Raw genomic sequence first — 22973 nt, 5'->3', positions numbered from 1 at the left:
ATCTATAATACTCTCAACAAAATAAAATTTAAAATATTATAGGAATGATCTGAGCAAAACTAAGTGGGAAAAAGAGGGGCTCTGTTTTAGGACATTGACTACCCTGATAGCTGTTCTCTCTGTGTTGTCACTTCTCACTAATCATTCAAACATGAAAGATAAAAGAGAGAAAAAGAAGTTATGATAAAGTATTACTCATCAAAATGATGTGGGGATAAGGGCACATATGTAATAACTTAATAAAGAAATTATAAAAAATATATATTACTCATTTTAAAAAGCAAGAAAACTAAAAATTAAACAGACAGCTATAGCAAAACAACAACAAAATACTATAAAGCAAAATGGGAAAATCACCAGAACTCTGCAATACATTTTGTCTAAATGTTATATAATTTAAAAAAAACACATTAAAATATATCTTTCATGGCAAGCCTGAGGTCTGATGCAGAGCAAGTTTCTTAGCAGAAGAAATGGGAAATGAAAATTGAGGCCCCTATAAAATAAAATATGTTAAAAAATGTGACAGTTAAAGACATTCACTTTGTAGCTCCATAAGAAACATTCATATTATGCACTCCTGTCTTTGGCCCCAAAGAGACAAAAGCTTGAAGGTCCTTCCAATGGAAGGCTCCTCCCTATCTGACCCAATCCCTAAGAGTCAGATCCATTGAACACCTACATTCCAATCAGAAGACCTTAGTAAATTCCATGTCTGAAGTAATTAAACTCATTATATACACTCTAAAATCTTAATCGGAAATACTTTAGTTAAGAGACTTTAATTTTAATTGAAATCTAGAGGGAGAATAAAAAGACAAAAATGTAACAATTGAATTAAAAATGATTTAAAGTGATTTATTTTGAAAAGGTTGCAAACACCTCACAAGTTATATGTCTCTGATTAATTTATATTTCTCCTCTGCTTGCTTCCAAAAACAATCCAAGTCAGCTTCCAAAGAATCAGTTTGCCTTTTATATCTAGACTGTTGAAGTATGTGTGACATCATGTCATTTAGTACGTTATCTTGTCATACGTATTTTATGACAACATATCTTTTCCTCCAATCTTTGCAATTGAATTGTGCATTAAGAGAAGGCAAAACTAAGCTGCTGAAGTTTACATGTAATCACACTATACTACACCTACAAAAATGGGCCAAAATTAAGCTGTGAAAGTTTGTACATAATCACATTAAATTATACTTACAAAAATTGGGCAATACATTAACATTTTTAATAATAGGCAAAATTATATCAACGCTAGTTTATTTGAAAAGTTGTGGAGAGAAAAATGCAGAAAAGATTTAGCTGAGTCATTTGGAGTTAAGAGTAAAAGTGTGAAGGCAATGATGATTTAATCCTTTTATATTTCTTCTCCCCAAATCAAGAATATTAGAGTGAAAATCCAGTTATGTTCTGAACAACTTAAGTAAAATAATTAATACCAAGTATATTGTCAAAACAAAAGACAATTTTTAAAAATGTTTTGTAAAGGAAACTTCAAGAAGGGCTTAGGATAAATACCTAAGGCCTTGGTGACTCCACAGCCATATTTTGACTGTCAATCTTATAATTTTTTTATAGTTATCTCAGATGACTAGACTAAATAAATTCCTTGGAACATAAATAGGAGGAGAACATGTGCAACTTAATTCTGATGCAGGGTGTTCTTCAAAATCCTCTTTATGTGTCTTTTTCCCCATCTCTTTCATTTTTACTGCATCCTGTTCTTTGGCATTTGTTTTGATTGATATTCCATTCATTATGCAAACATCTCTCTTTAAACTTGCTTGCAATATGATGAATAGTCTGGTTGCTTGTCATGCAAGCCCAGTCAGGATATGCAATTTGATGTTTCAGCCAAATGTGTTCACTTCCTACATTGCTGGTTAGGTACTGGTTAGGAATACTCATAGCAACCACAGTATTCCTTTGTAGCTAACTTTCTGATAACATTCAATGGGCCTTTCCCTTCCAAAGTACTGTTCTTTTTGTGACACTGATATAACCCTTCTTACTAGTTTTAAAAGTTCATATTCTGGAATCACCTTAACTTAATATTAGAATCATACAGTGATGGCGAACCTTTTGAGCTGGGTGTGTCAGCATTTTGAAAAACCCTAACTTAACTCTGGTGCCGTGTCACATATAGAAATTTTTTGATATTTGCAACCATAGTAAAACAAAGACTTATAGTTTTGATACTTATTTTATATATTTAAATGCCATTTAACAAAGAAAAATCAACCAAAAAAATGAGTTCGCATGTCACCTCTGACACGTGTGTCATAGGTTCGCCATCACTGCAATCATGTGTCATGACCCCAGACAAATTATTTAACCTCTTTAAGCCTTATTCATTAACTTATTCAATATTTATTGAAGTATGTGTAATGGGCTCTGGGGATAGGAACTGAGTGTGATAGCCAAGGTTTTCTCATCTGTAAAATGTGGCTAATGAACTGTTTTGAGGGTGTGTATAAATTACTTAGTACAGTGCTCAATTAATGTTCATTATTATTAGCAATATTATTTTGATAAAATTACTGTTAACATCTATGACTGTAACCTCTAATGATTCTCAATGCATCCATTCCATTATGTTTCTGGACATGAAACTACTCCATAAATTACTAATGCTGGAAATGATCTTTTCTAGAAATATTGATGCAATGTGTGAGACTCGGGCACTCCAAAATACCTTTCATACACCGTTAGCCAAGAGATCATTGCAAATAACAACCATAATGTAGATTATGAATGGTGCTATACCTGTATCCTCTGCACATAGACTTGTCTAGATAATCTAAGTTTCTTTCCAAAATTTCCCATATGCTTTAAAGATTGGGGTTATTAAGAAAAATAAACATGTCTACAGACAGATCATCTTAAGTTTTACTTGGTTTGTATCACTAGCTTGAAAATATCAAAATACTGTGGTTTCAGTTCTTTGTGTGTGGGGGATGTGGGGGGATGTCAACTCATGTCAGTTGAGAAATGTGGCAGTTATGCTGCATCTCACGCAGTTGAACTAGAGAAGATGGATTACTGAAGGAACTGTCAAATCCTGGTGACATTATTGAAATGGTTATGGGAATAAAATGAGTTTTTGTTTACTGAACGGAGCTATTTAAGGATGACAAAGAGAAAATATCTATGTGGTGGTAGAGAGTTTGCATCTATACTTTCTAAGATTAATTATTTGTGGTTTAAAGTGACGCTTCATTAGGCTGTCTTTTACTCGGGGCTGTATAGTCAGTGAAGTGCCTAAGTTTTGAACAATCACGTTGTTTACAATTTGTCACTCATTTTAAATCCGTGTCCCCCCTTCAGTTCTTATATAGGAATCGCTGAAAACAAAAGGGCATCCTCTAAAATAGATACTGGGCGCTCTCCGCGTTGGGGGAGGTGGAGGAAACCCAACACAGAGCCCTTCAAAAGGCACGTGGGACCGACCTGTCTCAGTATCGCCTGGACCTCACTGGCAGGTCCTGGCCCGGCACTGGCCCTCCTGCCTCCCCATCGCTGCTTTTCTGGCTGGCGGAGCCCGCCCGCGGCATTCCACGCCTCCGTCTCCAAATGCGTGCGCGGGGCTCGGGAACCACCACGGGAGCCCACTCAGCAGCGGGGAGGGCGGGAGCGAGGAAAGCCCGGGCTCCAGCTGTAACCAGGCACTCTGCGGCGTCCCCCACCCCTCGGCGGCGGGGCAGCAGGTACCTCCTCAGCAGCCTCAGCAACTGGTGGGCGGCCGTCCCGCCGCCGTCACGTCTGCTCCGAGGCCCTTTGGGGCCAGGCTCCCGCCCCGGGCACTTAAGTGACTGACCCGGGCTCAGGCTCGCGCTGCCGCCGCCTCCGACGACGCTGCCGCCGCGCACGCGCTCCTCGCGCGCTTCTGTCCCGGGGCGGCCGGCGGGGCGGGAACACGAGGCTGCCGGCGCCCCGCACCTGCCTGACGGAGAGGCGGACCCCCGTCTCCGGGCGCGTGCAGGCGCGCGCACGCGCACGCGCCACAAGCGCGCCTGGCGTCGGCCCCGGGGGCGGGACCGCGCGGCCGCGAGCGGGCGGGGGGCTCGTGGCGCGCGCGCCCCGCACCCGAGGGCTGCAGAGAGATATTTCGGGTGGCAGGAGGCCCCTCGTCATTTCCGCCGTGCAGTTTGTCGTGCTGGGGCTTCACTCCCGCGCGCGAGGCGAGCGGGCAAGTTGGCTGCGGGCGTGCGGCGGCGGCGGCGGCTCCTTCTCGTAGCGTCGCGACCCTCGGCAGTGCAAGCCATGAACTGAAGCCCCGGAGGGACGCACACCCGAACGGAGTGGCGGAGCCGCCGCCGCCTCGGCAGCGACCGAGAGGCGCAGTGGTCGTGGGCGCGTTTCCCTCCTGGTCGCCGCTCCCACCGCTGCTGCCCGCCTTGCGCTAAGAGACACTGCAGCCTCGAGACTCGACACAAAAGCCGCTTTCTCCGAGCTGCCTGCCCAGCGAGGCAGCGACCAGCGAGGCACCCCACCTGAAGGCGGCTCAGACAGCTGAGTTGGTTTTGTGTCTGAGCTCCGCACCCCACGCGGAACCGACCCCGTGCTCATGGCTCTGATCATGGAACCGGTGAGCAAATGGTCTCCGAGTCAAGTAGTGGACTGGATGAAAGGTAATGACCGCTGTGCGGAGGGCGAGGCAGCCCGAGGGTGCGGGGTCGAGGCGCGCGGGAGAGAAGGGACGGCCGAGCCCGCCATCGGGGCTTCCGCAGACTGATCATGGTGTGCAGAGGGGCGGCGGGGGTCCTCCGGAGCTGGTAGGGGCTCCGGATCCCGCTCTCCTATTGTCTCCAGCCGGTTGCTCCCCAGCTGGAGAGGGACGCGGAGAGCGCGGGAAGATAGGAGGTTGGAAGCCCTGCTGCGGAATCCCGGCGCAATATCGGGCGCATCCTGCCCGCTTTCCGACCCCCCTTGACGTCCCCAAACCGGGAGGACGTGGCGACCCCGGTCTTCCCCCCCAGGGAGGACCCCCAAGGGACCTGCTTGGCTGGTCGCCCCTGCAAGAGCCCCTTTGTTCCCGGGAAACCTGATGCCCTCTCGGTAGCCGCCCCTGCCAGGTGCCTTTTCCAGCGCCAACTCTCCCGGCAACTTTTAAGCCCACATATTGGGGTCAGGACGAAGCCGCCCCAGTTGGGATCGGGAAGCAAACCCTTTCCCCCAGGTTGGGCTGAGGATGCTCCTGGGATGTTCTACTTTTGGGGAGGAAAACGGGCTTCCCCTGGGACAGCAGCCGTGCTCGTGTCTGTGGGCTCCCTCCAGCGCATCACCCCGAATCCTTTGCCTCCTTCTCTTCTGGCCCGTTGAGGCTTTGGACCTCAGGGCTTTTTCTCGGGGGCTGGACGCCAGGTGAGAGGTGATGCGCATTCAAATTCCTCCTCATTTCTTCCATCTTGAAGGCTCTCTCCCCCTCTTTTCCCTGGCAATTTCTAAGTGCCATACTTATACATACTCGCCCTCCTTCCTAGTCGCAGTCACAGTCGTGGGCTTTTCTCTAGTCCCTGGGCTTTCCTGCCTCACGATCTCCCTCTGTTGTCTGAGTTAAGGGGCCTGTAGAGGACCCCCCCCCCCCTCACGACTACTGCTCTCTATCTCCCATCCCTTAAGATTCCTAAGGTTTTGGGAATGCTGACAGGGAATGAATGGAACTGAATAAATGACTACTGGCCACACTTGGGAGATGTTACAGCTTTGCTCATGGTTATTCCCAGGCACAGACTCAAGGTAGATTAGTCACGGACCAAAGGCTTATTTGTGAAAAATGTGCGTTCTGTAATGAGAGAACCCTTCTTAGGGCTTGCTTAGCAGGCAGACTTTCCAAGATCCAGGTACTTTAGAATGAAAGGTGGGGTGATTGGAAGTAATTGAGAATGATAGGGAGAAACGTATTTTTTTCCTCTCTTTTCCCGAACCTTTTCAGCTTGCTTATTTTTGTGGATTTTCCTTTATCCATTTGTGTTCCTTCTATTCCCTTATATGTCCATGTATTCCTTGTTTACTTCATTTTTCTTTTCTGATATATAGAAAGTGCTTTGTAACTGCAAAGCACAGTGCAATGGGAGTGTATTTAATTAAATTGAATTCGTGATTTATCGACTGCCCCCCTGTATGCGGTGCATTGTGCTAAGGTGTCGTGCCATGGGTGCCATGACTAAGACAAAGTCCTGCAGTGGCTCATCTTTTCTGTTTCTTCTTCTCTTTTCATATCTGCTATTTAAATTCTGCTTTCCGAGATTCCTACCAGCCCCTCCAACCCCATTGTCACATTGTCAGATACGGACAAACATCTGTCTTCTCTGTATCTCAGTCATGGAAGAAAGAGCAGGGTATATTCAAGAAGCAGGCATGCTTAATTAAAACCCTATCTTTGAATTTGCCTAAAAGGTTGCTTTAGTTTTAGTCTGTTCCTAAAATTCTCAAAGCAAAGCTGTCTTGGCTCCATGGGAGTCAGATTTCTTTCCAGACTACCTCTCACAAATTCCCATGATGCTTGAAGTGAGTGCTGCATACTCCATCTTCTTCACCTCCCACCCTCCCAGTACAGTCTTGCAGCTTCCCCTGTCTCTACAGTTCAGGTCCACTGAAACAAGTAGAACATATGCTGAACATATTCTGACACACATATCCATCCCAGCACACTAGTCCTTTCAAAATCTCTCCAGCCTAAACTGTAGCTTCTTTGAAGTTGACCTAACATTGTTAGCTGCCCTTTAAATGACTGTTATATTCAAGTTGAATTGATTTCCATACCTGTTGGTGACGTGTTTTTGAGCTATTTGAAAAGATTAGTGAGGTTGCCAAGATGGAATTTGTGTATCCTTGTACACATTAGACCGGAAGAGACTAACTGATGTCATCTGTATTTTTTAAGTCCAAACTGCTTACTGATGAAATTTCTATGAATTTTATAGAAATATGATTTGAGATATTATCAGAAAATGAGATTTATAAGTAGTTGGATGAAATGAATATTTCCTCAACTTATAACTTACACGGTTATCTAATAAATTTTCCCCTTTTTACACTTTTCCCAAAATAGTTTACAAAACACATTTAGAACTACTTTTCACCCTTTCCTCAGATGAAATAATGTTTAAAAGTCAACTAATTTAGGCTGTAGCTTTGGAATGGCTAAACTTCATTTCATGTTGTGTAACAAATAGTGTTATTAAGGCAGTACCAAAGAATGAACAGGACTTTAGAACAACTGAAACATTATGGAAGTTAAGCATGCTCCTAATGTGACGGTTTCATCATCCTTAATATTTAAAGCACATAGCATATGCGTTCAACTAGTTCCAATCCTAAATAATTACAACTCGATATAGTAAGGTACATGATTTATGCTCTTTCTAGGGTAGTTTTCTCTTTAGTAAATAGAAAAGGAACCATTAAGCACATAAGAATAGGAGGGTCATACATTTATACTTCCAGACAATTTATATAAGTGATGTAGAAACTCAGTAAGCAGAGAGGGAAAAGAAGGGTGAAAAACAGGCTGACAAGATTATTAAGCTGTGGTAGCATATATTCACGATTATTTATGAATGGCCAGTTATACATTGCAATTCATTTTGATCTGTTACTTTTTATTAAAATATATTTAAGGGAGACATAAGTATTAAATTTACATATTAATTATTGGTAAAGATATAAGGAAACACTTGCATTTTTTGCTCACCCTGAATTCCATTATTTATAAAATATAATACAGAATTTTATGTGCACAATGAGAATTTGATGTGACACAGTGTCAGTGTTAGTTCCAGTAAATATATGAACTCTTCATGCGTCAGTAAAATAAGCAGTTATACTCCAGATTATCTTGATAGTACTTCAGGCTATTTGAAAATATGGTATAGACCTTAAAAATGAATTTTACAAAATATTTTTGAGAAAATCAAAATCACTTAGCATTTGAAAGTAACTTTTTTTTTTCAATTAGAAAATGCATTCAATCCTCTTGTGGGTTTGACAAAAATTTAAAATGTAAACTTTTTTTACAGTAAATAAAAACAAAGCAGTTATTGGAAAAAGCTATAGGTAGAAAAGTAGGCCAATAACTTTCTAATTTTTGCTCAGTCTGTTACTCTAACATCATTTCTGTTCACTTGCAGGGCCTGGAAATACCTCATAATCTGAAGTTATTTGAGTCTCCATTTTTGCCCTCTGAATGATAGTAAAAACCTCTGAACACTTTAGTGTTCCTATTATTAATGTTACGATTAATTTTCCTTGTCCGTGTCACACCCAGTAATTCCAGTTTTTTTTCTCACACCTTTTCTAACATTGAAACTCTTTCAACATATCCACTTGACTAAGATAAAGTTATTTTCTGGAACCAGCTCCTTTCATGAAAATTTCCCAATGATCTTAATCCTTTTCTGGATCTAATAAAATGAGATTTTTTTTTTTTCAGAGTCAACCAACAGGCCCTGCTTTACTACTCTTTTCTTATGGTCTCTGTGACTTGGCTCCATCCATTCTTGTATTATTGTGATTCCTAAAATAATCTGAATTTTAAAGATAGCCTCTTCTCAAAGCATCCCACAATTAACTGCTCTACTTTTTCCTGTTTACTATAAACCATTTTCTGTAAGAAGCGTTCACTGACTTCCAATTTCTGTCCCGATGACTCAGCCATCTTGAGGATAGAAAATGAAATACAAAAAAAGAAGAAGAAATAAAATGAAATACATTATTTTAGGTATAAAAAGCAAAGATAAAACCAACGTTTGCATACAACCCTACAAAAGAGGAAAATGCAGTTATGAAATAAGGTCAATTTAGTATAAATCTTAAATTCTATAAAGGAGAATGTATCTGATAAGATAAAGAAGTTTTGACAGATACAATGCTTTTCAGTATTTTTCCCCCTCATAGGATCCAGAGATGAGTTTGACATATATATTAATTAGATGGATGAAAATGTCAAAATTTTGAATTAAACATTCTTGAGAGAGAGATCAGAAATAATTCTGACAGGAACTTGAGGAAAAATATGATCAAATTGGTCATACACTTCCTTTTTAAAAATTAGTTTATTCTGATTTGCAATGTGACTGGACAGTGACCAACAATCCCCTACTTTGGATTTGACGTTTTTGGAATGGGAATTCTTGTCATGTTACAAAAAACGAAATTTACCTTTTCACTATGTAAAGTTTAGTTCATAAGAAACATCATTTTATTTATAATGTCGTTAATGTCTGCTCTTTAAGTTAATACTCATGATTAATGCAGATTAGGAAAAAAGAGTATATTTATGTATATGTATCCTGGTCCTTATATATAATGAACTCAGTACTTCTTTATGGAAGTACTTCAATGGATTGTTTTAAATAAATTATTCCCTGCTTTGGGGAAATTAGTCTCTGTAAGGGATGGCAGTGACTTTGAAAAACTTACGCCAAAACAGAGACAGGTACCAAATATAATCAAATATTTGGTAAATTTTAAGGTTTCATATGTATACAATTGCCAGTGAAAAGTGAAGATGATGATTTTAGTAGATAAGGAAGGATCTGTAGGGAAGGTGGTATTTTAGCAACTGCTTAAGTAATTTATTTAAGGCATAGTCTAAGAAGGGTATATTCTAAATGTTGAGGCACAGCAAGAGACTCTAGAATTGTGATGGGGTGATTAACCACAGGGGTTGTGTCTAGATTTGTTGGACGGAAGGAGAAAGGTGGGCAGTAGAAGGAAAGTGAAGGAGGAGCAATGAGTAGGTGGCACAAAAGTACGAGAACAAATCTGCATTTTACAAAAACAATAAAAATCTCATCATGTCCTGACTTTAAATAAATACCACATTATAAAACTTTGCCTGCCAAAAATAAGCCCACAAAGAATGTGTATTGAATTGGTACAGCTGTTTCAAATCTGTTTCTCAGGGATAATTTGGAAATAATGTTAAAATGAGTTTTTTGAAGATTAATTACATCATTAACATTATGTTGTTGGATATTTAGAATTTTACTGACCCAAATTCTTACATGAAGAATGAATATAGGCTTTTAAATATTAATGCTGTTCTTAAACCAATGATAAATTATAATTTTCATTTACAGCATAGTGACCTCAGATTAGGACTTAATTTGTTCTTAATGACATTTTTAGCTTTCTACGTGACTTTCCTGTAGCACCTCACACACAGGGCTTATTGTGAAAGGTGAAGGATTAGCTTCTGTAAAGAGTACTGGAAGGATGGATCATCTGGACTAATTTATAAGGGGAAGGAGGAAGGGAGGGTAAGAAATTTGAAAAAATAAAGTCTAAAGCTTTTTATTTTTTATGATTTTTGTCATGGTTTAGTTTAGTGTCTGGCTAAAGAACAGCAAATGTAGTGTTCAATTATGGGATCCTGAATTGAATAACATTCAGTGAGTGAATCCACATTATTCATATATACAGTAGGCCTGTGCTCTTAAAATGGTACATTTCTATGATTGCGGAAGCCAAAACATCGAAAGAAGTCAGAGTTGATTTTTGCTAAGTATTCTAAAACAACATTTTTATATTAAATCTAACAGCGGTATTATATTTATGTTGTAGAAAGTAAAACTGGCATGATTTAAAAGATGAGACTAGAGGCTTAACAGGAATTTTAGGCTTGCAGCAGGCTGCTTAAAGCTGCACTTCCCAGACCTCCCAAGGTTATGAGTCCCTTCAGGATTATGGATATGTTAGTGGAAAAGTTTGAGACGTGGTGGTTGGGTTAAGAAAAGATAAAATTAATGTACTTTGCTTTCTCTGTTTCTCCTATTGCACGTGACAAAATATATTTTCAGCCAAGGTCATGATAAACATAGCATTTATGTTTGTTTGTTTGTTCAACCTATAGTCCAGATGAACTTCTTGGGAATGATTCTCATCTGATCCTGTTCTTTCACTTCTCACCCTCATTAGCTTAAAAAAATGGACTGGCTTCTCGCTGTTTTTAGGATAAAGATCAAAGTCCTTAAAATGGCTGATAAGACCCTTGCAGGTTTGGCTATTGCCTGTAAAGTAGGCTACACCAGCCTTCTTTCTGTTTGCCCAGCACTAGGCCTTTGCACTTAATGTGTTTTCTCTTACCTTTGTTCTTTACCCAGTTAAATCTGACTCATCCTTCAGATCTCAATCCTCCCCCCGCCTCAGAAAAGCCTTCCCACTTCTCTAAGTCACATCAAATCCTCCGTTATATGCTCTCCTGGTGCCATGTATATCTTTATCCTGTTTGCCAGTTTTATTTTTACATTAGTTTGTATTGTCATTTGATGAAGGCAGGGACCACATGTTTTTTGCATAACAAGGCAAAAGAAGGTATATGATGAAAAGTAGGCACTCAGGAAATATTTTTTGAGTGAAGGAATAAATAAATTTATCCACAGATTTCTTGTCTGTCAGCAAATCTGCTTTCCTAAATGACAATGCATGTAAAGTCCCTTATAATTCTCTAATGGATACTTCAGTGCCAAGTCATATATTGTGTGCCAGGATACAGTGAAAGTAGGGTTGCTTTATCCATATTTCATAGTTGTGTAACACTAGCCAATTCAGTCATCTAAATCGTGGTTTAGATTAATTTTGTTAAGAAATATTAATAATTTCAGTGAATTCATAACACTTCTATGTTTATGCTATAAATATTATTTGCTGCTATCATTTAATAGTCCAACACAATAGCAAACATTATTTTAAAAATTAAAACATATTCCTTTTCTTAAGCATTTACTTTCTTTCAGACAAATTTTCTAATTGTTTCTTCATTTTGATGTTTTTTAAAGAACTCTAAGAACATCTATGCATAACCCATAGACACATACAACAATGAGGTGATGGCGTGAGGGGCGGGGGGGAGGGGGCTGGGTGGAGGTGGGCAAAGGAGGGGGAAATTGAGACATGTGTAATAGTGTCAACAATAAAAATAAAGTGAAAATTTTAAAATAATTGCCTGGCCTGCGTGGCTCAGTAGTTGAGGGTCGACCTATGGACCAGGAGGTCATGGTTTGATTCCTGGCCAGGGCACATGCCCAGATTGCAGGTTCAACCCCCCAGTGTGGGGCGTGCAGGAGACAGCCAATCATTGATGTTGCTATCTTTTTCTCCCGCTCCCTTCCTTTCTGAAATCAATAAAAATATATTTAAATTTTTGTAATCAATGATGCTAAATAACCCTAAAAAAGAAAAAGAACTAAAAAAATAACTATATACTATATTTTGAAATGCAGGGTAGATTGAAATTGATAAAATGCCTTAAGTTTATCCTCTTATAAAAGTTTAAAAATGCTCATATAAGAAATTAAAATATTTTTTCTCTTGTGAGAAGAAAATATCCTTTATTTTTGAAGTTGGAGAATAAAATGGAAAAATAGCTCTTTAGCTTAATGAGAACCATTATCTTATATTTAATGTTGACTTTACATTTTTATTAATAACCATAAAAATACGATATTCAAATATGCATTTTAAATCACCATTTCTTGTATAACTTTCCAGCTCTCCCTGTAATTTTGAAAAATAAATTTAAAATTTTAAACTAAATATAAATTTATAGATAGTTATTGTAAAGCGTTAACTTGTTGAATATAGGTGCCTCTTGCAGACTTAGTGAATTACATGCTTCTGATAATCACTACTAGGTAAGTTATAGATATTTTTTTAATAACGCATGTTTTTCCCCAAAATTGAGAATGCTTAGAATATAAACTACAATACGTGAAATTTTTAAGACCTTGACATAAATATGCCAGTCTGTTAACTCTTAATAAAATAATACCTCCAGGCTTAAATATTCTAGTTAGTACTGAAAAACAGTAGGTTGCAATTGTGCCCTGATTTGAATTAGAAGTAACTATTAAACATGATAGAAATTTGGTGACTTTAAAGATGTATTTAGTTTCTTGTTCAATTCAAACTACAATTATTAATTTAAATGGAAGTTTTTATTATCTCAATCTTAACATTTCAGGAAAGAAAGGGTCGCAGGTATTTGCATAAAATCATGAATTTTAAATTTTACTAAAGTACAGTAACTGTTGTTTTAGTTTTCTGTGTTTATCTGCTGAATATTTTGTCATAACAAAATTGTTTTTAGAACTAAAATTTATTAAATAAACCAAAACTCACAATGGCATTAATGTATTATAATTTGCCACAATAAAAACGTTACGAAACTAATATCAACTATAGCACGCTTGTCTGTTTTATATTTACTTGACATTAATGTTCTTGGAAATTAGTCTTATTAGATGGGTTGGACAGTCGTCTGATAACATAATAGATAAGAAGAAACCACATTGTTAATTGCCTTTAAAGTGTTGCCCAATATTACTTTTTGCTTGTTAGAACTTTTTGTTTTGTTTCAGCCACATCTGCTATTTTTAAAATGGGCTTGAATATGTTTTCTCAAGTGATATCTACAAAAAATCAGTGGAAGGCTTAGGTCCTGGATTTTACTTTTTTCAAATTGTTTACCAAAGATTATGAAAGATTCTATTTTCTAGCAAGTTGTGAGACTTATTTATAATGTAATTTATTAATAAAAGATTTTAAAATACTTGCCTTAAGTATTTATGCTGAAGGATTAATTTCAACAACATTAGCTGAATTCTTGTAATAATTTTGGTATGTTTTATATGTGTATATGGGAGTTTACTTTTTTTCCTGGCTGAGCAGAAAAGTCCTATTTTCATTTTGTACAATTTATTTATATTTGGCTTTCAAAACAAGCCACTGGGATATTAAAAACCTATAAAGTATTATAGAGTTTTTACTAATGGTGCTTAAAACAGACATGTAGTCCAGTTGCTTTATGGAGCCTATTGTGTGTAGACCAAGTTCAATGTGTAGAGCCAATGTGGATGGCAGGACTAGGTGCTGTGGTGCGAGTTTTGTGGCAGCCTCTGTTGGTATCACTGTTGCATTATACCAGTGGCAGAAGGTTTCCTCCTGTAGAAGGCTGCTCCCTTGCCTTCTAGCTGTCCGATAGTAGGCTTTCAGTTGGATATTGAATTGTCTGTCACACAGAGAGGGAAGCTTGTTCTATGGAATATTTAAGGCTAAATACTAGTAATTTTTTTCTTTCTAGTATATCCCTAGACATAATATTTTAAGTATATTGTGGTAAAAGGAAATTAATTCAGATCCTGTTTATTTGGTATTTGTGATCATTTCAATAGGCTTCAGTTGAAGTTTACTCTTTATGTGAAGGGTTTGGTGATCAATCTAATAGAGCAAACAAGATGGGAAAGAAATTATTTGACCCGGAAATACTATACTTTGCAGGAGCCATTTCCATACTGTAAATATGCTAGCTATAAATGAGTTGAATTTTTAGTTAGAATTTCTGCACATTTAGAATCATTATTTTTTTATTTTTAGAATACTTTTTAAACATTCTCTGATGCAGCTTGGTTCTTCCCCTCATTCAGCCAAGTTGGAAAGGTCTCATTCACTTCACATCTTTATTAGTAAAACTTAAGAGATAAGGAACAGTTATTAACAGCTTTTTCCAGGTAAGGTGTAGAGAAGTTAAGCAGCTCAACAGAGATTGTACAGCTGTTCAGTGATGGAATTAGGTTGGGCATCAGCTCTTTTTTTTTTCCTACTGGATTGGACTTATACTTTCATGGATGAAGGACACAGTTCAGGTTTGTATATACTAGTAATTATCTTCAAACTTGATTTTTTTAAAAAAATTCCTGAATTTTCTACCCTTTAAAATGGGCACCATACAGTATATGGTAAAGAACACTAGAATCAGATGCCTGGGTTAGTCATATCCAGGCTCCATTACTTCCTAGCTGTGTGATCCTAGAGAGGGAGAGTTTAAGTAACTTGCCAGGTTTTCTCATTTTTTGTACAATATGGGTAGTAATATTACATACTTCATAGAGTTGTGGTGTGCTTAAAATGGTGCCTGGTACATAGTAAGTACATGATAAATGTCAGCTTTTTTAATTTAGAAAGAGGTTGTACTCTGTTGGCAAACTTCAGAGGCAGAACTCATAATAGATAATATTTATTGAGTGCTTACTGTATACCATGTACTGTGCTACATGCTTTCTCTGCATTATTTTGTGCCTATCCTAACCCCGAAAGGTTCAAATTATCCCTGCTTTACAGATGATGATTTTGCTTAGAAACATTGAATGACTTTTCCTGTATACCCAAATATTTATTGAGCAGGTGTTCAATAAGTATTTTGAAGAGTGAATAAAGAATAAGTGGAACAAACAGAATTTGAAAATTTTCTAACTGGTTCCAGAATATATAATATTGCCACCTTGCCTTTTTTTTTTTTTTTTTTTTTTTTTACCAGAGGTAGATGTTACATGAGAGGAATCCTGGGAATACTTTCAAAGATGTGGATGCCCTCTCCATCAGACCTACCTTCTCTAGTATGTGCTAAGGTCGGCTATAGTTCTTAGGTCCTTCTGCTCTCTAGCCTGCATATGTGTGTGTGTGTGTGTGTGTGTGGGGGGGTGATGTGTTGCCACTCAGAATAGGACTTGAGCTATTGAAAAAGATGCCACAGAGCACTATAGTCTTGGTGATATTGTTCTTATTTTGATGTTAACCCCAGGAGTTTAATGCTCTCCTCTGCTTAGTCTAGACTTAGACAAAAGATCTACTTCAGACCACTGCCACTACCAACCCAGGGCTGAGATATTTAATTCTAAAAGGATTGTCGATAAAAGCACATGGTGCCTGATAATAGATGTTCATAAGCAGCATATATTTTAGTAGAAATAATGAATTCTGTTATATTCTTTTGTCCAGATTTACTTAGCAGTGTTTAGTATTGCTATCTGCATTTCATTAGTGTTTCTTTGAATAGCAGATTTTATTCAGTGTATTCCTATGTAAAAGCCTTACCTACCTACTAAATGTTAATTGTTCCCCTCAAATTGTTTTGTTTTGTTTGGAAACATTTTCACCATAGACCAATAGCGTAGTGAATCACAAAAGGAACTTAAGTGCTAGTGAAAATTTAGTCATAATCAGTCAAAAAACTTGTGAAATCAATGTAATGTACAGTGGTCAAGTTGAGCTAGAGATGTTGATCAGTTGAGTACTTGTAAAATGGTACTGATAGGTATAATTCCATCTATATTATACATATTTAAAATGATATGTATGGTTTTGCCTGTGTATCTAAAATATATATGTTCTGGCATATATTTAGGAACTTAAAGTTGGATTCATTCAGAGTAAAAACACAAAGATTATATTTTCTGTTTCTCCTTGTTTTAGTTTAATAGCATTGAGGTGAGTTTTGCTTTAGATTGGCAGTTTTAAAATATTTGAAAGCAACTTAAATTGTTCTTTGTTTGTGGAGAGAATGATTTGAAGTCTCACTATGCATGAAAGCTACCACAATACCCAGGACAATAGGCATTAAAAACAACTGTGAGTTGTGGTTATTATCAAATATTTTGAAGTGGCCTTAGCCTTGTCCATTTGATTATATAAAGCACTATTTCTCTTCTAAAGCATTCATTATCTTTTAAAACCCATATGAATTGAAATTAATTTGTCTCGGGATGTTTTTGAGAATTGTATTACTTTCCTTTAAATAATTGTTGACATCGTATGTTAATAAACACTCTGGTAAGAGATAGACTTTTAAATATGGTAAGACCATAAATCTCCAACAACGTTTCATTTTAAGATGTGTGTAATTTAATGTTTAAAGGAAATATTTTCTAATTTTGAGATTTTTTTTCAAATGAGGCTGCTTTGCTAGCTTATTCTGCTTATTAAATATGGTCTTACCATATATAAAAGTCTATATCTTACTTGTAACCAACACAGAGAGAGAAAATAAATACAGCAGGATAGTATCTTGGGATCTAGTAACATTTTTCTCCCCACCAAAACACCATTAATGAGGTCACAACAAAATTAAGGTGTATCTCTAAAAAATAAATACTTAAAAAGTTATACATTACACACTCACCCCTACAACACTGTTATCACATCAAAATTCATTCCTTAATATCCTTAAATATCTAATTGTTCAAATTTCTAGTTTCATAAATGTCATAAACAGTTTATAGATTTTTTTCTCTTAAATTGGGATCCAGATAGAGTCCACACACTGTAGTCTACCTTATTCTTTTTTCCTTACATCAATCCTTTGGGACCCAATACTCCCTTTATATAAAAGACATTATATAATGTCTCCTAAAATAAATAGATAATATATAATATCCACTCACATAATTTTTAAAAATTCCCCTTATTGTAACAAAAAGGGAAAATAATCTATAAAAATAAAATTGGTTTTTATATGTAGGTGCTCAATATAACTATACCAGAAGAAACAAATTGATATTTTTGCCTATTTATAATGAGCCTATCTGGATTTTTAAAAAGCAATAAGTTCTGAAGTCATTCCATATAAGTACAAGAAAACGGAAGAGTAGATGAACTGATAAACACTGGAATAAAAATGTATATTAGCAGTAGTACAGGCTAGAATAATTTGATATGTCATCCTATTAATTCATCTTGAGGAATTATTAAAAGTCATATGGGAAGGAACCACATCTTTTTGGAGAAATTGCAGACTCTAGGACTGGAGAGGGATTATTTAAGGTGATCCTGGAGCATCTTGTAAGTGCAAGAAAGCAAGGAAATGCTCAAAGAGGGCATGTTAAAGACTTGGGAGCCATTCTGAAAGAGTTCTCAAAGTCTAAAGCTGGAATAATTTGAGCAACAAAAATGGTATTTGGTTATAACTCAGTGTATAAAATAAATATCTGAGAGTCCATACTGATCTAAATAAATGTCTAAATAAATGAGAGAAAAGAGAAAAATCTCCCATTCAGAGAATTCCAAATAATTTATGTAGATACTTTCCTCTCAAGGAGCTGCACTTAACTCCCCTCCCCTTGATTATGGTCTGTACTTAAAGACTTGTTTCCTAAGAGTAGAGGGTGCTAAGGGGAAACAACTTTACAATGGAGAAACCTAGTGAAGACTACATTGGCCAGGTGATCCGGGTTTGCATCATCATTGAAAAGGCATGTTGATAACATGTACCCTTAATATAAAGTTATGAGAATGGCACTACACCCTCGTGATCTTCCTCCCCCAAATCTATAGTTCCCCTCTAAGCATGAGAAAAACATTAGGCAAACACAAATTTAAGGATGTTTTACAAAATACCTGACCAGTACTCCTACAAACTGTCAATGTCATAAAAAAAAAACAAGGAAAATATGAGAAAAATCACAGCCCAGAGAAGGCAAAGAAGACGTGAAGATGTTCTGAATAGGATCCTGGGACTGAAAAATCACATTAGGGAAGAAAAAAACAACTAGTGAAATCGAAATGGTGTGAAGTTTAGTTAATAGCAATATACCAGTGTTCATTCCTTATTTGTGACAAATGTATCATACTAATGTGAGCTATTAGTAAAGAATATGAATGAGAGGTATACAGGAATTATCTATACTATTTTGCAAATTTTTTGTAGTTCTAAAATTATATTAATAAAGAGCTAATATGCTAATGGTTGATATGCAGTAACGGTAATGACCAGGTCATTAGCATAATAGTTGGGGCCTTGCTCCGGAAGGGGAGGAAGCAGGGAGGCACCCAGAGAGGACATGACCAGCCTGAGGCCACTCCAGGGATTGAGGGTGGGGCTTGCACACTGGGCTCCTAGTTCTAAAATTAAAAGTTTATGTAAATTTTTAAAAATTGGAATTTATTTCAAATTTGGTATTCCCTAAAATAAGCAATATCTCGTATGTGAAATAGTTTTGTTTTGCCTCTCTGTGAGTGTTAATAATAAGGTATTTTCAAATACAAACAAAAAAAGTCAAGTGAGATACAAGCAGTTCTTTAGTGTGGAATTGTTGCATCCATTGATTCAGCAATCATTCAGCATCCCCAAACTCCTTACAATTCTCAAAATGCTCCCAGGAGTAACATTGGCCCTGTCTTGGTATCAAGGACCCTTCTGCTCTACTTCCCTGTGTAAACCTCATGCTTTTCCACAAGTGGGAAAAAAACACCAAAAACAATTTTCTTGAATGAATGATATGCCTTGTTTCCCTTCCACTGAAATTAATCTTTTACCTGAATATTTTTTAACCTTTTGCTAATCAGGAAATGTGTGTAAGAAAAGGAAACAGTGTTCATGGGATAGGATGGGATGGAGACCACCAAAAGTTAGCCCCATCTCCTTATTTTACCTCACTGCTAACAAATTTGCAGTTAAACTCTGAGATGGAAGATTGTGCTGTTCTAAACTCTGTTAACTAAGCCTGATACCCAACATTCCTAATTGTAGTTTCTGTTTCCTGCAGACACAGTGTCAGAATGTTAAATAAGGCGTGAAATTTTTGAGCAAATAAATGTTAGGCTTTATAATAATTGATATTCAGCTGAGTATATAAATGTGTATATAAATATGTACACACATTTACTTAGGACAGATATTTGCCTAGGGCATATAATGCTGAAATTGAATAAGTGACCTTTTCTCATGGCTTTTCTGCAAGAAAGTCAACATTTTTATTTTTATCATTTAATGCAACACCTTATTTCCATTGTATTATGGAGTCATATAATGTGTTTAGTAGCTGAGTTTGGATATAAGGGTGGTTATAACTAAAGGCCTCCTTTTGCCACATCTCCAAGAAACTCTATTAGATTTCAAAACAGTACTACTTTAATACTTGTACTTTATTCCTGTATCTTTTTGGTTAAGATCTTCCTTGTTTACTAGTTTATTGGAGTGAAAATTCTAAAAGGAATAGTATCTAATAATAAGATAAAACTGTGACTAGGAATTTAATGCATTAACCCGATATGTTTTTCTTGCCAAAATAAATTGAAATGCTATAATTATCACAATTTCAACTTGATTCTTTATTATTAATCCACCTCTGTAAAAGTGTGAGGTTCTGCTGTTGATGTGAATGTCTAATAACTGTCTCCTTGTCATGTTGTTTTCCTGATGTTATGCTCTGTATGAGCTTAGATATGCATTAATTTGTTATCTGCGAAATGCTTCTGCTTTTTGTACAAAGTATTTCTTAAGCTATGCTCACAGGAATGAAATAGCATTTGTTTTATTTGTCTGCTTTGTTTTGTTTTTATAAGGTAAGAACGCTTTGCTTTTTTTTTTTTCCGGTAAAATTTTCTTTTTTTTTTTTTATTGCTTAAAGTATTACAAAGGGTATTACATATGTGTCTATTTTATCCCCCCACCCTAGACAGTCCCCTAGCCTCCCCTATCCCCCAGTGTCTTATGTCCATTGGTTATGCTTATATGCATGCATACAAGTCCTGCAGTTGATCTCTTACCCCCCTACCTACTGTCCCCCAACCCTCCCTGGCCTTCCCGCTGCAGTTTGACAATTTGTTTGAGGCAGCTCTGCCTCTGTATCTATTATTGTTCAAAAGTTTATAATGGTCTCTATTATCCATGAATGAGTGAGAACGCTTTGCTTTTAAAGAAATCACAAAACAACCTGTGGTGTGGGTAGTGGGTTCAGGCTAGAAGGAATCAAAGTGGGACATCTCTAATATTTTCAGCAATACAGATAACTTAAAAGTACTTAACCTGTTGAGATTGTACATTAAATATCAAGGATTTGAAGCTGTATTTGTATATGTGAGTGGAAAGGATGATCTGACTTTCCAAGAGTCTCCAATATCTATTCTAGGATAGAATCTCCCTCGGGATAGGTAGGCGATATTTAGAGTGAAGTTCTTTTCACAACTTTCCAATGATACTTTCTTAACAAAATTACAAAGGTTTAGGATGACTACATGTTGCAATAACACAGACAGTCTTCTAATAATTAAAAACATAATGTCAGAAGCAAATTGTGTGATTTGCATTACTTGAGAAATACAGATGGCAAGAAGTAGACTTGGAAGCTTCTTCAGAATGCAGATGGACACAAGTTCTTCAGTGACGTTAATTAAGGGTAATCATTGTATAGTAACCACTATTTTGTTAGCTGCCATGAATTTAGCATTTTACTTTTCCCAAGTGAAAATGCCAGACGATGCCTTTCAAGGCTGCTGAGAACATCTTTATCCCCTGTAGCCATGCCAAAAGACTCACTTCCCCATCCTACTGTTCTCTTCTTCCATCTCTACATTTCATACAGATGAATAAAAAGAGATTAAAGAGATAAATATCTTGTAGGAAACATTGTATGTAGAAAACAATACAAATTATCTGTAGGATTGAGTTGGAAATACAAGTCTCTCAAGTTGCGGCCCCACTTCACTTATGTCCTGTATTTGCTGTGTGTGTTTAACTCATCTCTTCAGTTCTCAAACTCTCAGGTTTGTTTTGTGGTGGTGGTGGTTTTTGTCTAAAAATGGGACTAGGAAAATGTGCTTTTTAGGGAATTCTGAAGAATAATTAGTCAAGATACATTCCGGGTAGAAATGGAGTAACATTTTGACACTGGCAAAATAACTGTTTATTAACACATTGTTTGCGGGTAGTTTTTATCGCGCGCTAACAGGTGGCACGGGCCATTTTTGCTAATTTTTTGCGCAAATGGCAACGTTCAGTAAAATTACGATAACTTTAGTTTACGTATTTATACGTTACCCGCATTCTACCGCTAGTCTATAAAAAACATATTAATACGTGTCCCGCGCTCTACTACACTGGTAGAACGTATAAATACGTAGAACATGTAAACACATTTCCTGCATACAATGTGTTAATTAACTAGAGGCCCGGTGCACAAAAATTTGTACACGCGGGGGGGGGGGGGATCCTTCAGCCCAGCCTGTGCCCTCTCGCAGTCTGGGACCCCTCAGCGGATGACCACCTGCTGGCTTAGGCCCACTCCCCAGGGGATTGGGCCTAAGCTGGCAATCAGACATCCCTCTGGCAGCCTGGGAGCCCTCGAGGGATGTCCACTTGCCAGTGGGGAGCAGGCCTAAGCTGCAGTGGGACATCCTTAGCACTGCTGAGGAGGCGGGAGAGGCTCCCACCACCACCGCTGTACTGGCAGCCATCAACCTGGCTTGTGGCTGAGCAGAGCTCCCCCTGTGGGAGCGCACTGACAACCAGGGGGCAGCTCCTGCATTAAGCGTCTGCCCCCTGGTGGTCAGTGTGTGTCATAATGACCAGTGATTCCCAGTTGCTCTGTTGTTAGGGTCAATTTGCATATTAACCTTTTATTATATAGGATTACTGAACAGGATTCAAATATCTTTATGGAAAAGGATTTTTTAAGGATTCCAATTTAGAAATAAATTACTGGATATACTAGTAGCTCACATAAGTTTGCCTTAAGAAGTGGTGTACAAAGAAGATTATACTGATTTAAAAATGTATATGGAGTATAAATTTCAAGAGGTTGGCTCTCTTGAGAACTCTTTCCCTCTTACTAGCTTCTGTCTTCTGTGTACCCTAACTTCTATCTCTAACAGCTTTATTGGAGCATTTCTCTCTGGACCATTTCTTCCTTTGAGTCCAAGGATTACTGCATAATTATTAGAATGGTATCTCTCTCTCTTCCTGCAGGGAACCCAGTACAAGGGTCATAAGGCATTGCTGTTGATGTCTCCGCCATCCCTAAGTGTGAAGCAGATAAACACCTCATCTCAGTAGTAGACCCTGCATATAATGATTTCTTGTACTTCTCAGCATTATTTTACCAAAAGGTTCATGATCATTGAAATTTCATTTCTCAGGCTGTGTCAGAGTTTTATCATAAAAAGTCATGTACACTGTGATCAAAATTGTTAAACACTGAATCTGTGCAGTGAAAATGACAGGTACTTATAAGCACTAGAGCTTCATTTAATGATAAGAATGTATTGACTTTTCCTAGTAGAAATAGTCAATTGTAAGAATCAAATGAGCCAATTCAGTTGAGCTTGGATCACTGAAAACAAGAGAGAATCAATGGCAAAACAATGCCTTTTCTCATTCATGTGTCACAAGTGGTATTTGGATTGAGGAT

The 22973-nt window shown here is 37.5% G+C and overlaps 1 protein-coding gene across 5 annotated transcripts in view; it reads left to right on the top strand.

The window, feature by feature from the left end:
• The first annotated feature begins 4576 nt into the window (after window positions 1-4576).
• CNKSR2 (connector enhancer of kinase suppressor of Ras 2) overlaps window positions 4577-22973 on the top strand; it is a 253350-nt gene continuing 234953 nt past the window's right edge. For all 5 annotated transcript variants that reach the window (XM_036305515.1, XM_036305518.1, XM_036305517.1 and 2 more), the window contains exon 1: window positions 4577-4640. In XM_036305515.1, the coding sequence (XP_036161408.1) occupies window positions 4577-4640 (64 nt within the window). The remainder of the gene's footprint in view (window positions 4641-22973) is intronic.

Source organism: Myotis myotis, unplaced genomic scaffold (genome assembly GCF_014108235.1).
Source record: "Myotis myotis isolate mMyoMyo1 unplaced genomic scaffold, mMyoMyo1.p scaffold_m19_p_4, whole genome shotgun sequence".
NCBI classification, from domain to species: Eukaryota; Metazoa; Chordata; class Mammalia; order Chiroptera; family Vespertilionidae; genus Myotis; species Myotis myotis.
The sequence above is the reverse complement of the archived record's forward strand: the minus strand, read 5'-3'. Positions and strand labels throughout refer to the sequence as shown.